The sequence below is a fragment of the Macrobrachium nipponense genome, chromosome 35 (assembly GCF_015104395.2).
Source record: "Macrobrachium nipponense isolate FS-2020 chromosome 35, ASM1510439v2, whole genome shotgun sequence".
Classification (NCBI taxonomy): domain Eukaryota; kingdom Metazoa; phylum Arthropoda; class Malacostraca; order Decapoda; family Palaemonidae; genus Macrobrachium; species Macrobrachium nipponense.
The window spans coordinates 5,178,340-5,194,331 of record NC_061096.1 but is presented as its reverse complement, the minus strand read 5'-3'; the positions used below and the strand labels follow the sequence as shown (position 1 = coordinate 5,194,331).

General features: G+C 35.9%; 1 protein-coding gene across 1 annotated transcript in view; it reads left to right on the top strand.

The window, feature by feature from the left end:
• The window catches only part of LOC135208192 (prolyl 4-hydroxylase subunit alpha-1-like), a 44,509-nt gene continuing 28,517 nt past the window's right edge, over nt 1–15,992 (top strand). Inside the window, exons 1-3 of the mRNA XM_064240324.1 lie at nt 1–299; nt 6,993–7,081; nt 14,572–14,728. Of these exons, the coding sequence (XP_064096394.1) occupies nt 7,066–7,081; nt 14,572–14,728 (173 nt within the window). The 5' untranslated portion in view covers nt 1–299; nt 6,993–7,065. The remainder of the gene's footprint in view (nt 300–6,992; nt 7,082–14,571; nt 14,729–15,992) is intronic.

The following is a 15,992-nucleotide window of genomic DNA, read 5'->3' as shown; positions in this document are numbered from 1 at the left end:
TCGGCAGTGGCAGTTCGTGGATAGTACATTCTCTCAAGTGCATATCAGAGAGAATTTCTAACTGCAGACGACAATAAACATTTTCATCCCAACTGAAGAAGAAAAATTTCAGTCTTCCCTAACAGCACAGAAGAAAGTGGACACATAATTTAATTCATTTATCTTCCTAAACGTCAGTTCAGATTCAAAATAACAGACGAAGGCGAAAATTTCAGGTGCAGTTCAACTGAGGATCGCAGGAAGTGCAGTTTTAACCGGAAAGGTTCGCCGCGACAGGCTTATTCATTGCCTATCTTCAAGTGAGTTTGATTATTTTAAATAAGTGAGGCCAGTCAAGGGTAAAGATCGAAAATGGAAAGAAAAGCATTATTGATTAGGTGAAACAGTACAAATCATCTGGTCATACATTTGTTTAGAGTTACTGCTTCGATATGTATTAAGGACTGATTCTGCGGAGGCGGTGAAGAACAAGGTATGATGGAAACCTTAAAGTTCTGCTTAGGTATCTTCTAAGTTACCTTAATTAATAAAGACACTGTCATTGTAAGACAATGTTCGGTATTATTGCGGCCACTCTGTATTAATATTCGATGTGTGCGAGGCGGAGGTGGGAGGGAGAGGGGGGGGGGGGGGGGGGAGGGGGGGGGGGGGGGGGGGGGGGGGCGGCGGCGGCTGGTGAGATATCTGCTTCCGACACCTTTTAAGTAAGAGAAGAAAGAATGATTTAGTTTATACCATAAACGTAATTGGTATCAACACTTTAGAAGACACTGAAATACGATGGATATGAAAATTATTAGGTAATTTACGTAATTTTGTTACAAACATGTGTTTGTATCAAAATTACGTAAATTACGAAAATTACAACCCACCCTACCCGCCTCTCAGGCATCGAATATTAGTACTGTCTTTATTAATTAAGCTAACTTAGAAGATAACTAGGCAGAACTTTAAGGTTTCCATCATACCTGGTTCTTCACTGCCTCCGCAGAATCAGTACCTAATACACATCGGAATTCAATAGTGCAAGTAAAATATAGCAGTAAGCTTGAAGAAATTTTTATGTAGAGATTATTTGGCAGGTGGCATCATTTGACCTTACTAAGATGATAAGGTAGGTTTCAAACCCATAACCCCTTCCCCATCCCCTTCCCCATCCCCTTCCCCCTTCTCTTTGTAACTTATGTAAATGATGTGGCCATCATTTGACCAAACTTAGATTATAGAGTAGGTTTCAAATCGGTACCCCATTCCCCTTTCCCTTCCCCATTTCCATTCCTCCTTAACTTTGTAACTTTTGTAGTATATAAACTCTATGGGTATATCACACCTCATTTCATGTACTCGATACAATAGAAATATTTGATTAAAAATGCTTTTCTTTCCTGTGGCTGATAATACTGCATCAATGGTTGCGTCTAGGTTTATTAGTATGCAGCGGATAAAATAATTTTTTCACTAAAATAGTTCAGTTAATGATACAAGAATGAAAATTGGTACATACCCTCTCCATAGGCTACCTTTTGAAAATTACTGGATGTCCACTCAAAGTTCCATAATGGCTGCCGTTTTTCAAGATTGCAGCTAGTCTAGGTTTTCAAATGGGACTCATGTGCCTCTGGTCATGTTTTTAGGCATTTATTTTGGTTATACACATTTTAGGAAGAGTCACCAAGTAAAAGTATGATATATTTCTGTTAAAGATTGCATAAAGATATAAAAGAAAGATGGCATCTAATATGGCAGCCAAAAACATAAAAAAATTGCATCTCAGGATTCAGTAGTCATGGGAAAATGTCTTCCTGTTCAATATAATAGTTCAATATAATAGTCTGTATCTAATTTAGATGGTTGTTTTATCTTTAGTTTTTGTTTAAAAGAGTGAATGTCAGCACACAACCAGGGCACATTGGTGACTTCACTGCTGTGTAACTCAGCATACGGTTCAGTGTCAGCTAATCTTGCTTTACTTATGCTGTACCTAGCTTTGCTTTAGTGTAGTTTAGTAGTTTAGTATCCCAAATGCTGGTCTAATAGCCCCATATCAATTAGCTGGTAGAAAGTATATATATAGTTGGTAGATCTAGTTAGACAGATGCTCCTGAATTGACAGGAGGTGCCAGCGCGGGAGAGCCGAGCCAAGGGTATACATGGTTTGTTTATGTACTTACCTGGATGGTGCGCAGATCACATGGGACTTAAATGGCACTGGATGAATAATTGGGCTAAGTATAGGGAGACCGGACCTAGTTGTATCCCCTATATCAATGTACATAGTCAGTCAAGAACTCATAATGGCAAGTGTAAATTCAATTACAGGCAAAAGGAAGACTGGCTGGAGCAAATGTTATCTTTGCCAGGAAGACAAGAAAAATGAAGGTCTAACTTCACCCTTGGCCTCTGTACATCATAGTCCTGAATATGATGAGTACATAATGATTTCAACTAATATGCCATTTTACAGGAGATTGGTGAAATGCCGCCTAACTTTGACTCAGCAAGGCTGGATGAAAGCAGTAGCATAGAGGCAACAATGTTTTGAACAAAACATGACAAAATACCACAAGACCCGTAGGGTCATGTTTAATAATGCAAAACTTGATTGTGCAAGAAAGTAAAGATATACAGTTGAAGGTAGTGAACCACAAGGAAAGCATGCTAAACAGCATCAAATGAGTCATGACAATGAAGCATGCATTTTTTGTGTGAAAATGTGGCACCTGTATCAGATTTTCAACAAGTAATGACCTTGAATCTCAACAGGAGACTACACGAGTGCACTCACACACTTAATGATGGTAAATTATTATCAAAATTAGGTGCAGGTGATGCAATTGCACAAGAGCCGAAATACCATCTTGAGAAAGAACAATGCCACAGCGAAGAACCAAATGTATATCCACTGGTTCTATCAGAGCTGGTTAATTATATCATAGAAACCAGCTTGAGGTCGGATGGTCCTGCCATATTTCCTCTTGAATACATATTCCAGTTACATCAGCAGCGCCTGGAACAATCGGGTATTGCATCACCCACTGTAAATACAAGATTAAAGGACAAATTATTAGCAAAAATCCTTAAATTAGAAGCAAACAAGACAGGAAGAGGTGTGCTACTTGCATTGTAGAAAAATGTAGCTTTAGCCCTATCTCAGGTATCTGACTACTCAGATACACTTGAGATTGCAAGAGCAGCAAAGATACTGAGGAAGCATACTCTGGATCATCAGTCCAGGCTTGACAGCACCTTTGGTGAAGGATGTATCAATGATGCCATACCTTAAAGTCTGCTCCAGTTCACTAGCATGGTCGAACATGGAGCAGACATAAAGTCACAGCTAAAGTTTGGCTCACCTCCTGCAGTACAACTGCTTCTCAAAACAGAAGGAAGGAGTAAGCGTACATCGACACTCAAAGGGTAGGGAAACTCCTTTTCCAGTGTTCATGGGCATGGCTATCTATGCCAAAACCAGGAAGAGAAACCTAGTAAAAATGCTTCATGATCATAGCATGAACATTTCCTATGACAGAGTGCTGAAGATATCAGCTCGACTGGGAGGTGCCACTGTCACCAAGTATATGGAAGAGGGTGTAGTCTGTCCACCTGTCTTGAGAAAGGGTTATTTACCATAAAGTCAAGCTGACTGGGGTTGGGAAAAGATTGCAAAGAGTTGTGAACAGCTTACAAAATGTGTCTGCAAGTCTGGTTGTCATGGCAAGTGCAAATGCTACAGGCTTGGACTTACATGCACAGCTTTGTGTAGCTGCAAATGTGAGGTGTAATCATAATGTGAGGTGTAACTATAATGTTGCAAATATGAGAATTTCATCACACTAAAGGGTGACACCATGCATTTTTAAAATCTTGCATTATTTTCAGGAATAAAAAGAAGATATCGAGATAGTGCATGAACATAGAAAAAATACTTTGTTATCATACCCCATTATAGTCTTGTGCTTGTATACTTTTCTGTAGTACCATGGGGTCCCTTTCCAAGCTGCAATACTGATAATAGCCTGATATAAATGCTAGAAACAGATTCTCTGGCCTCATAAATGTAGGCATACATAACAAGTTCATGTCTGTATCTTTCTTAGTTGCGGAGTTATCAAGCAAAATGTTTCATGGCGGCCATTTTGTATGTCATCTTTATCAAAATGGTAGTAGGAGCTCTGGTGATATCTTCAGTTAATTCCTCTACCCAGGAAGACATTATTTGAAATCGAAACAACTAACGGCCATCTTGAAAAGTGGCGGCTATATTGAATTTTTGCCTGGGCACCCAGATTTTTCAAAAGAGGGTGTTAAAATGAGCACTCGTGCCAAATTTCATTTTTGTATCACAAACTGAGGTATTTTTCTACTTATCTGCTGCACTACAGGGGGTATGTGGTTTAGGTTTAGTAGGGTGCGTACTTAGGTTTCAATTAAGTGGGGTAGTGTGTTTAGGTTTATGGGAAGGGGCGTAAATAGGACAGTTACCACAGTAATGTCTGAATAAAATAAACAGTTCTCTCAGTAATACCTAGATAAATGGGACAGTCTCCACAGTAATCCTTGGATAAATGGGATGGACAGTACAGTAATACCTGGATAAATGGCACAGTCTCCACAGTAATTCTTGGATAAACGGGATAGACAGTACAGTAATACCTGGATGGAACAGTCACCACAGTAATTCTTGGATAAAAGGGCCAGACAGTACAGCAATGCACACACACACACACTACACACACACACACACTTCACACACACACACTACACACACACACACACACACACATATATATCTATATATATATATATACTATATGTATATATATATATATATATATATATATATATATATATATATATATAAATGGCACAGTCTCCACAGTAATTCTTGGGTAAACGGGATAGACAGTACAGTAATACCTGGATGGAACAGTCACCACAGTAATTCTTGGATAAAAGGGGCAGACAGTACAGCAATGCATATACGTATATATATATATATATATATATATATATATATATATATATATATATATATATATATATGTGTGTGTGTGTGTGTGTGTGTGTGTGGTGTGCGTGTGTGTGTGTGTGTGTACAAAGAAAATTTACCCTGATACCTGGTTTACCTTGGAACCCAGTGGAAACCTACAATGGATAGAGAGGGAAAGAGAGACAGATGCATGAATCTGACTCACTTTTACAGTCATTGCAGACTGAATGAGTAACAAACTTCTACCAGTAAAACGCCCTAAAGGCGGTAACTCGCGAAGCTTGAAGTTAAACCATCAAAGTGTTAACTAGGCTTCTCTGAACTCTTTGAAAGATGTAAGGTTTTATCTGTCGAAAGAACACCGTTAGGGACTAATGCAATAATCAAAACATAATTTAAATGTGAATTTATGATATTTTTAAATTAAAATTAAAAATAAATCTTATTATGGAATGAAATTGAAAGATATAAGGTTTTGAATCCTATTCCAGTAAGACTTCGCTTCGCTAGTGATGAACATCAGTTCTGGGCACAGATGTTATGACACTTTTTGAAAAGTGTGACTCGTAACACCTGTCGCCGGTATCTAACTCTGGAATGTGTATATTAATAGGAAAGGTGAAATAGAGGAAAAATAAGCATTGAAATAACCACAAATATTCATCACAGCTGAAGTCTCTGCACTACTCTATCTTCTGCTTTTTAATGAAAAGTATGCCACTCGTTTTTATGCTTATCCCAAAACACTCAACTGTAACTAGTAACAGTTATATTAAGACTAGGTCTATTCCTATTAAAGCGTTTGGCTTTCCTTCGTAGTCAGTTCCAGTTACTGACCAAATCTAATATTGCTAAACGAGAAACCATGATTTCGTTTTGGTGGAAATTCTGACGAATTGACTGTCTTCGTCAGTCCCAACTGGATCCCTGTGGATATAATTGGGACTTTATTTCAAGCTCTCGTTACACGCGGTCATTTGCTTCGAGAATCTCTTGATGAGAGAGCGGCGAGTAGTTTGGTAGAAAATTGATGGACTTTGTTACTTTTTCATTATCATCTGCAAATCCCTTTACTTCGATGCCCTTGTTCGTCGAATCTGAGCTCTTCCCTGCGTACTTCTTTATGTGGGAAATTTGGTCATTGGAAGCTTGCTGATATGGAGAGTGACCTTTTGGGATTGTTCACTACTAATCATAATAATAATACATTTCAAGTTGTCCAGGAGTTATAAAATGAGGATTTAAATTTAGCTTTATCTGTTGAAGAAAGCTGACGAGAAAATAATTTATCTATTTATCTTTATTTTTTATTATTGCTAGATTTCATAACGACCCCATATTTGCTCCCATTAGAGATCTCAAAGTATACATAAATAACAGCAATAATAATGCTTGGTACGCAGTCTTCAACTTCATCAATTACCATCCAAACACACAAAACTATCCGGTCTCTGTCTTCAGAAGCATTTATCATAATCTGAGAAGCTGCAGTAGTTCTGATATTGCTGCAAAATAACGAATTAAACATGAGAGTCTGGAAAGCAAACTGAAAGTGAGTCAAGCAGTAAGAAGCAAAAATATCCATTTTTTATGGTCAACTTCAACTAGTTTCAAGAGATGGGACGTAACCTATTTGAACTTCCAGTATAACAAAACCCCTGCGTAGTTGACCAGTGTACTAAGAACAACGGACTGAACACCTCAGTTTAAACAATAACGCTTTCATTTATCTATCTATCTATCTATCTATCTATCTATCTATCTATCTATAGTTATACGATATTTGAGATTTTTAATTTCGCAATTTCTTTCTTTACTGAGTTATGCTATTAACCTAGAGACTCGATCTTTCACCCTCTGTTTAACTCTGAAATTCACATGAATTCATTTACGGGATAAATATTTGTAAAAGTCAAGAGAAATGTCATCAGGAATGTTTCCATATACTTAAATGTGATTTGTTCATTTACTCAAATAAGTGCAAGATTTTATCATTCAACAGAATCCTGCACCAAGCGAAGGTCATCGTTGTGTCATCATTCCCCTACGAAAAACGTCAAGTGAATCTCCCGAAAATGTTTACGTTAATTGGTGAGTGTTTTGCTTCATTTGGACCATTTCGTTAGTGACGAATTCCCGCAAGCTTTTTACTGCTAAGTGAGGTTTGCTGCTATTTTCTTCTTTTTATGAATTTGCCTGAATGCCAGTTTTTCGGCAACGTGGAACTATATGTATGTATGTATTCGACACACGGTCCTTGACCAGTAGACTGATTTTTACAACCTTTATTATGAAGTTATTTTCATATTTCTCATCAGACTGCTTGTAAAAAAACGTGTGTTGAAAGGCCAAGCAACTCCGTTGTTTCACTTTCTCTTCGTGGCATTTGCCTATATTCATCGCATTCCATATCTGCGTAATTCAGTTATACATAGTTATATATATATAAATATATATATATATATATATATATATATATATATATATATGTGTGTGTGTGTGTGTGTGTGTGTATATATATATATACTATATATATATATATATATATATATATATATATATATATATAATATATAGTTGTGTATTTTTTTATTTATGTATATGCACATATAAATATTTATAAATATGTAGGATCTACTGGTCACTTTTTTACCAGATACATATGCAACTGTAATAGCCACAATGGCTTCTTAACTTCTTGAATTCTTTGATTTTTTTTTTTTTTTGATACGCTTGTCACTACAAAGCCTGAAGATTCAAGTTCAAAGAAATGTTTTGAAGAAACTGTGATGTCCGCTACCGGGAAACGAACCCGGGTCCCATAATTACAGAGATCATGATGCTAGGTCAGGTCGGCAACGTGACTTCTTTGTGATTATGGGACCCGGGTTCGTTTCCCGGTACCGGACATCACAATTTCTTTAAATTTCTTTGAAGTTGGATCTTCAAGCTTTGCAGTGACAAGCACATCCAAAAAAGAGCAAAGAATTCAAGAAGTTAATAGGGCATTGTGGCTGTTACAGTTCGTATACATGAATCATGGTGATGTGATAAGACCCATAAATTGGCTACATGCGACAAAAGCACTGCATAGTTATCAAGCTCGAGGTGGGTTGATGCCGACTCCAAAACAACAAATACCTGAGCGCGAAAGGGATTTGTTGGTGGGAGCCGGGGTTAACTTATACCTCACATGATAGCTGCGTGGGTAGAGCGCTTCACGGTGTGTGTCCTGATTAAGCAAACATACAACGAAATCCAGTTAAACCACCTAGTGGTTGTAATCTAATGGTGTCATCATGGACGAGGCAGTGACGTCACATGAAACGTCGGAACCTATGTCACGAATATACAAACTATACATTCACGATTTTCTTTTTATACCATGAATTCACGATTTTCTCTTTGTAGCATGAGTTCAAGACTTTCTCTTCATACCATGTATTCAGAATTTTCAGTTTAGCACCATGCATTCTGGGCTTGATCTTGACATCTCGCATCCAGGATTTTCTCTTGACACCATGCAGTCGTATATCTTATAAACTACAACTAAATTATTTATTTTTAACAGGCATGACTGAGTAAATTCAAAATGTGATCCACACGAATAAAAGTTTGGACACAAAACAAAATATAGCTTCTGAACACAGTATATAAAATAATGACGCTATTCGTCAACCATGTGGAAACTCGTGTTTCCGTTTGGATTTAGGATGTTATGCAGTTATGCTCTTTAATTTTGATTACAATCACCAGTTGTCTCTATTGGGCCGTGTTCTCATTGAATATTGGTGCTGTTTGATTCGTTGTGAAAGTGATTTTCCAGTTTGTCCGTAATATATTTCATCACGCTTTTTACCAGGAAATTCATATATGCAGCCAGAAACATCTTCAGGAGAATTTTTTATTCCTGAACTCTTAACATTAATATTGCTGAAAACAACATTTATGTTGAAAAGCTTTCAAATTCTAGAAATTTCTAAAAACCTTTCGTCATATGGTAATTTGAGAATATTATTTTTGTTAAATTCAGTTTTGTCATTAGTTAAATAAAATGTTTTTCTAGCCCTTTTCCATTCTACACCCTTGGGTATTTAAGTTTCAAGGCTATATCATAAATAGTTTTAAACACAGCGTCAATAAACTGCGGGCTACAGACACGCAGAGCCCTTAATAACATTCCAGAAAAAACAGAGAATTTAACATTTTGATGGTGATTGGAATAATAATGAACAAAAGAGGCAATGTTTGTTGATTTTCGAAAGACCGGAAAGGTGAAACTGTCTTTTCTATGTTTGTTGAGGGAGATCTCCCTCAACAAACATATAGGAAAGATAAAAAGGCATGAATTTAACATTTTCAAGAAATCGAGAAATGACAGATTTAATTTCATGAATAAGACTTCCCCGGATTTGAGAACAGTGCTACTGGACAAAAAGCTATAATAACCTTATATTCAATCTAACAAACTATATGTGGATGATATTTTCTGTATTTGGCCAGTTCACGAAAATCTCCAGGAATTCCTGAATAATCTCAATAATTTAGTCCCTTCCATAAAATTTACTGTAGAGGAAGAAAGAAATTGTAATTTGAATTTTCTTGATGTAACTGTCCATAGCAATGATAGAAATTTCACCTTTTCAGTCTTTCAGAAATCAACTAACATTGCCCCTTTTGTTCATTACTACTCCAATCACCATCAAAATGTTAAATTCTCTGTTTTTTCTGGGAAGTTCCTAAGGGCTTTACATGTCTGTAGCCCGCAGTTTATTGACGTTGAAATTAAAACTATTTATGATATTGCATTGAAACTTAAATACCCAAGGACTTTTGTAGATGTGGCATGGAAAAGAGCTAGAATAAGATTTTATTCAACTAATGACAAACTTGAATTTAGTAAGCATAACATTCTAAAATTACCCTATGATGAAAGGTTTTTAGATATTCCTAGAATTTTAAAGCTTTTTAACATAAATGTTGTTTTCGGTAATATTAATGTCAAGAGTTTAGTAATCAAAAATTCTCCAAAAGATCTTCCAGGCTGCATATATGAAATTCCTTGCAAAAAGTGTGATAAAGTCTATTATGGACAGACCGGTAAATCTTTCTTTCAACGCCTCAAACAGCACCAATATTCTGTGAGAACTGGGCAAATATCGAATGCATTATTCGTACGTATGAGAGATTTAGATCATCCTATTAACTGGAGTCAAGCAAGAGCCTTAATCCAATGTAATGACACAGTTAAAAGGAATATCATTGAATCTTTTTTTCATCAAGTCAAATAATAGAAATGTTCTAAATTTAAGTCTTGGTTTATTTAAACTTGATGCATTCATAATGAAAAAAGTTATAGATAAATATAAGCAACAAAATTAATATATTCAGTTTTTACATGTTTTGGACTGTAAAGATACTTTGTAATTTCGGTTAGGGTCAAATCTATTTAGGTTTGTGACCGTGTGATATCCGATAATCCTGGATTATCTCTTTTTAATTTTTACCCTTTTGACAATTAACCATCTGGTATTCTTGATCTTGTTATGTACCTGAGACCTTTCTCTCCAATTGTATTTCATTCGCTCCTTGACAATGTCTTAGTAAAGACGAAAGCCCTGGATTTCTGACTATCATTTTCCTGCGGTATTCGCTTATTTAATGAAGTCACGTGCATCTACTGTGATTTTTAATATATATATATATATATATATATATATATATATATATATATATATATATATATATATATATATATATATATATATATTAGTGATTTTTTTAAATATATATATATATAATATTATATATATATATATATATATATATAACATTTCTCATTCACAAGTGGTCTGTGCAATAGTACTATTACTAGAAGGACATCATTCAAACTGGATGGTATCTAGCAGAGTTATTTATTAAAAAAGGTTAGAAGCTTTCAGGGACAAACACTATCCATGAAATGACTGGTATATGTAGGCCACCTCTATTTGTATGTGTGTGCTGGCTTTTTGATCTTTTAAGTACCCTGCTCCTCCTGTTTGGCCCCACCCTCGTGACCTTGACTGTTCTCTGTCCGTGGCATTTCCAGGTGTTCATTTTCCATGCGGTGTCTTGTGTTTATGAATATCTTTTCTATTATGGAGTTTATGATTTTTCTTGATATGCTGTCTTTAAATCCGTTCCCAGTGTTGCCTGCCATTGTATTGTTAGCTTATGTTATAAAGGCACGCTCTACAATCAGTCTGGCCATTTTGTTAGTGTTCCTGTGAACGAAATTCGTAATTTCCCACTTTATCTTGTGGTCTTTTTCCCAGCAGGGTATGGCAACTGCAAACGTCTTATGTTTTGTATGTATTGCTTGCTTCGCTCTTTGCAAGATTTGGCTCCCTCTCTCTCTCTTTTCTCTCTCTCGTCTCTCTTCTCTCTCTCTCTATATATATTATATATATTATATGATAGTTATATTATATACGCCTATATTATACAGATAGTAGAGGGATATAGTGAGATATCTATATATATATATCTTTATAATGAGTATATAAATATATATATATATAGGTTATATATATAACAATTATATACTATATCAATAATATATTCGATATATATATATATCTTATATCCTATCTATATTCTATTATATTAATATCTATAAATTATATATATATAATATATACAATAATATATATATATACGTATAATATATAGTATATATATGTTTCTTGGTTGGATTGAATAAAACAGTCGTTAAAATAGTAAATAATAATGATAATAATAATGATAACAACTATTATTGTTATTATTGAAGCAAACCCCTGGTAACAAAAAGTACGAACTAAAATATAAATATTATTCCTGTGTATTGCGTCCTAGATATCTGTAGAGTCTCTCTCTCTCTCGTCTCTCTCTCTCTCTCTCTCTATATCATATATATATAATATATGCTATAATTATAATAATTATATATATATATGAATATATATAAAGAGAGAGACAGACAGACAGACAGACAGACTGAGGCAGAGACAGAGACTGTACAGATATCTAGGACGCAATACACAGGAATAATATTTTATATTTAAGTTCGTACTTTTTGTTACCAGGGGTTTGCTTCAATAATAACAATTATAATTGTTATTATTTTATTATTATTATTATTATTATTATTATTAGCAAACTTACCTATCATAGGGTGCAGAAGTGAAAAATTTATATGTACTATTTGTTCAGCAATATCATACTATAATGGGCGTAATGTCTGTCTGTCTGTCTGTCATTCAATCACGGCCATACGGCTGGTCCGATGAGCATGGCCTCTTTTAAACACTGTCTCGTTTATATAGTCCTTATGTAACGATTTGTCGTGTATAAACGTTCCGTCTCTTTCGCAATGATTAAAGAAAATTGAGCAACAACTTAGTGGAAGTCACTCTGTAATACTGTGTGCATGACCTGATGTAGGACATTATATAGGTATAGTACCGATCTGCCGTGGTGGTTCTTAAATGTACTCTCCCATTGGTTGGAGATAAAAATAAGAGAGTTCGTACAGAAATTTGCGTAGTGACCGATCGCAGTAATTTTGACACTCTCACCCAGAATAAGTGAGCTAGGCTGGATTTACTAAGCCGGAAACCGCGAGCCCGCTTCTTAGCAGTCACTATGCAGGTCTTACGTAACGACCCTTCACTTCATCGTGGCAGGCGTTATTCAACCTGTTCACGTAGGATGCCGGTCTCTTACTTAGGACTTTTTGCCGAAGCCACTTGTGTACCACGGATGTCCTGTATCGGCGTTTAGCGAGTTCAATGTTCAATTCAAGTTTCAATTATTCTGAGTCGTCTATACAACATCACATTCCAATGTTTTCTGCTCGCTAATTAACCGACGTTTATTAAACGCCTCTATTTCGTCTGTCTGCCAGTCAAGAATGAACAACTTTATTTATGTTAAATTTATTTTATTTATTTAATGCTAACTGAACTCGTTCGCTTAAAAAAAGCGGGTCCGACTTATATTCTTCGAAACTATTTTGCCAGTCTGCCAGTCAAATAATCGTGGTGTATATCATAGTCATATCAGTGACGTAGTCAAGTGGTGCGACCTAATTATCAACGGGTCGCGCTATGCGTCGCTCTGCGTTTGTTGGACGATCCTGGAGCGGAAACTGGTTGTCCGAGGGCATCAGAGGAATCCAGGGGATGAACAGACATTTGCCGGGGTGAGGGACCGTTGCTATCACTGCTTCGATGACGTGGGAGTTTAGCTCCATAACGGTGTACCTCGTTCCGTTGCAATGTCCATTGGCAGGGATCAAAATTCCCAAGCAACATTACCGGGCAGTACTTATTCAACGTTATTTTGTGCACTGGCAGTCCCGATGGATTTAAGTTATTAAAAAATCTTGCAGATATTGATGATAATTTTCTCTCTTTATTGTGTCCGAGCTGAAATATTCGCGACTTTCTCTGGGGAAGTTGTACAGAAATTATGTATGAAAAATCGTAAAGTAACTAAGTCTACGGGAATAACCAGCCTCGTTTCACGGCCAGAAACAGCTCCGTTTCAGGGAATCCCTTCTCACCCCCACCCCCACCCCCTACAAAGGAGGGGGTTAGTGGTTGGATGAAACCCCATTACAAACCATCTTAGGGGTCCCCACCATAACCCTGCCAAGTTTCATGCCCATCTGACCAGCTGTTTGGCCGTGGTTGAATGACAGACAGGCAGACATTACGCCCATTATAGTATGATTATTTACTATTTTAACGACGTTTTATTCATCCACCAAGGAACATTCGCAAGTCGTGAGAGATATTGTCTCCGACTGAACATTGACAACCCTGTTCATACCAGAAAGTCGCAGAAAAAACACTCTCCAAGGAGAACATATGCTGCGGATAACAGTACATTATTAAAATCGTTACCACTGTTACTGGTACTGCTTCATCTTTCACCAGTTCTATTGCAATATTTTTCTTTAATTCCTTGCCATCCGACGGTTCATCTTAGAGATATACATTACTACCCTAAAAATAATCACTTTATAATGCTAATTCATTCATATTTTTATCTTTTAATTTTTTGTTTTATTTATTTATCTTTTGCCTTTGCTAGTAACTGATTTTTTCGTTCTGTATTTCCCATTATCTGTAACTTCTTGCAAATGAACATCATATTCTTTGGATGTTTGAATTTAAAGTCAAAGGCCCTTGTAGGTATGTTTCATATGAGTAAGGGTTTATCTTCTGAATAATAATAATAATAATGATAATAATAATGCTGATTATGGCATCAATGAGTAGCTGTTCCCAAGCCCAATGTACCCGCATGGGACATGGTTACTAACTTCATACCCGTCTTCACGCAAAAGGCCGTAGGGTATTTTGCCAACAACGGTTAGTCTTCCATTGCCGTTTATCAGTTTTATGATTTTTATTGGTATTTCCTCTTCAGTCGTCAGCAATTTCCGTTACAGAGCGGGTGGCCCCAGGCGGCGTCTCCATTCCAGTTGGAACTGATATTCAGGGACGAAGTGACTGTAGCTTTATCGGTGCTTATTTATCTCTTTCCAGGTATCCTGATGATATTTAAAGGCGTAGCTGTGGAGTGCAATGGCGTGTCGGGCGATTTGTATTCTTCTCTAACTCACATGAACGATCTTTTCATCTTCGACCGAAAAGTTGCAGGAATTCTGTCCTTCCTTCCCACTTATCTGTCAGAAGTGGCCAGGTAATATTGACGATATTGTTGAAGAATAGCCATAATTCCGTAATCTATTGCCGCCCTACTACGAATTCTGCCTACATATATTCCAGATTGACTTTGAAATATATTAATTGTAATATTACTCAGAACTCGTCCAAGTAGGGTATGTTAGCTCAAAATTGATTGCAAATAAACTGATTTACCCTGACACTGGATGTAGAGAACGGTGCAATGTTACCAATATCTATCTTTTAATGATAAAATTTGTAACCAAGGTATGAGTATTAGAAATCACTCGGTCAGTCAGAAGCAAGAATTTTTCAAAGCCGATGATAAAGAATACAGAGTTTTTAAATATTTCATATATTTCATTTTAGAAAATTTAAAAGGAGAATTTCATCAATCTTCTTCAAGTCCAGACAAGAGTCCTGAAACTAGCCTTTTCTAAATCCAGAATATTAATTTCTCTTGAGAGTCTCACGTGTAATTTACAATTATTCTATTTTCTAATTTACCAATCTTGATATTACGTGAGGAAATATTATTTAATTGTCACAGATTTTACTTGACCTTCAGTTCAGTGATGACAATATTGCATCATTAATTAAAAACTTCACGAGTTTTCCATAATAGTGTAACTAAAATCAAAATATGCTTAGGAATTGTAAATTTTGTGTAAAACTACTATTATTTAACGGACATGCTTTTCATAACTTGAATTGACATATAAAAGTACCTGAAACCCATTGTTTTCCCTGTGAGAATAATAATAAAAACAATTACAGTCAATCTAAATTTTCTAGTAAAACTGAACTTTAGTTCATGGTCAGTTCACATTGTAGTTGTTTATTGAGTTAGTCATAAGCCAGGACGGGCTCTAGAATTCACACTATGCGAATCGTTCTCGTTCCGTTACAATTTCGTTGGGTTCTAGCAAAATGTCAATGTGTTTTTGTACTCACAGGATCCAGTCAATCTGCAAGCAGGTGTTGTTCCTGGAACTTAGCTTCCTGAACAACAATATTTTTTCCTTTATATATAAATGTGATAAAAACGGTTCATCCTAGAAGCAAACTGAAAAGCCAGAGGTCATTCCTCAACAGCAAACATTTTGCTATTTGTTGTTTTGTGACATCTTGGCATAATATTATATTGATTAGCTGGAGAAGAAGCGAAAACAAAATACATACAGTTAGAACTGCTGAAGAAGATATATTTCGATATATTTCCATCACCATTTAATTAAATCTAATACTGATACTTTACTGAATGCTAGGACATAAATACA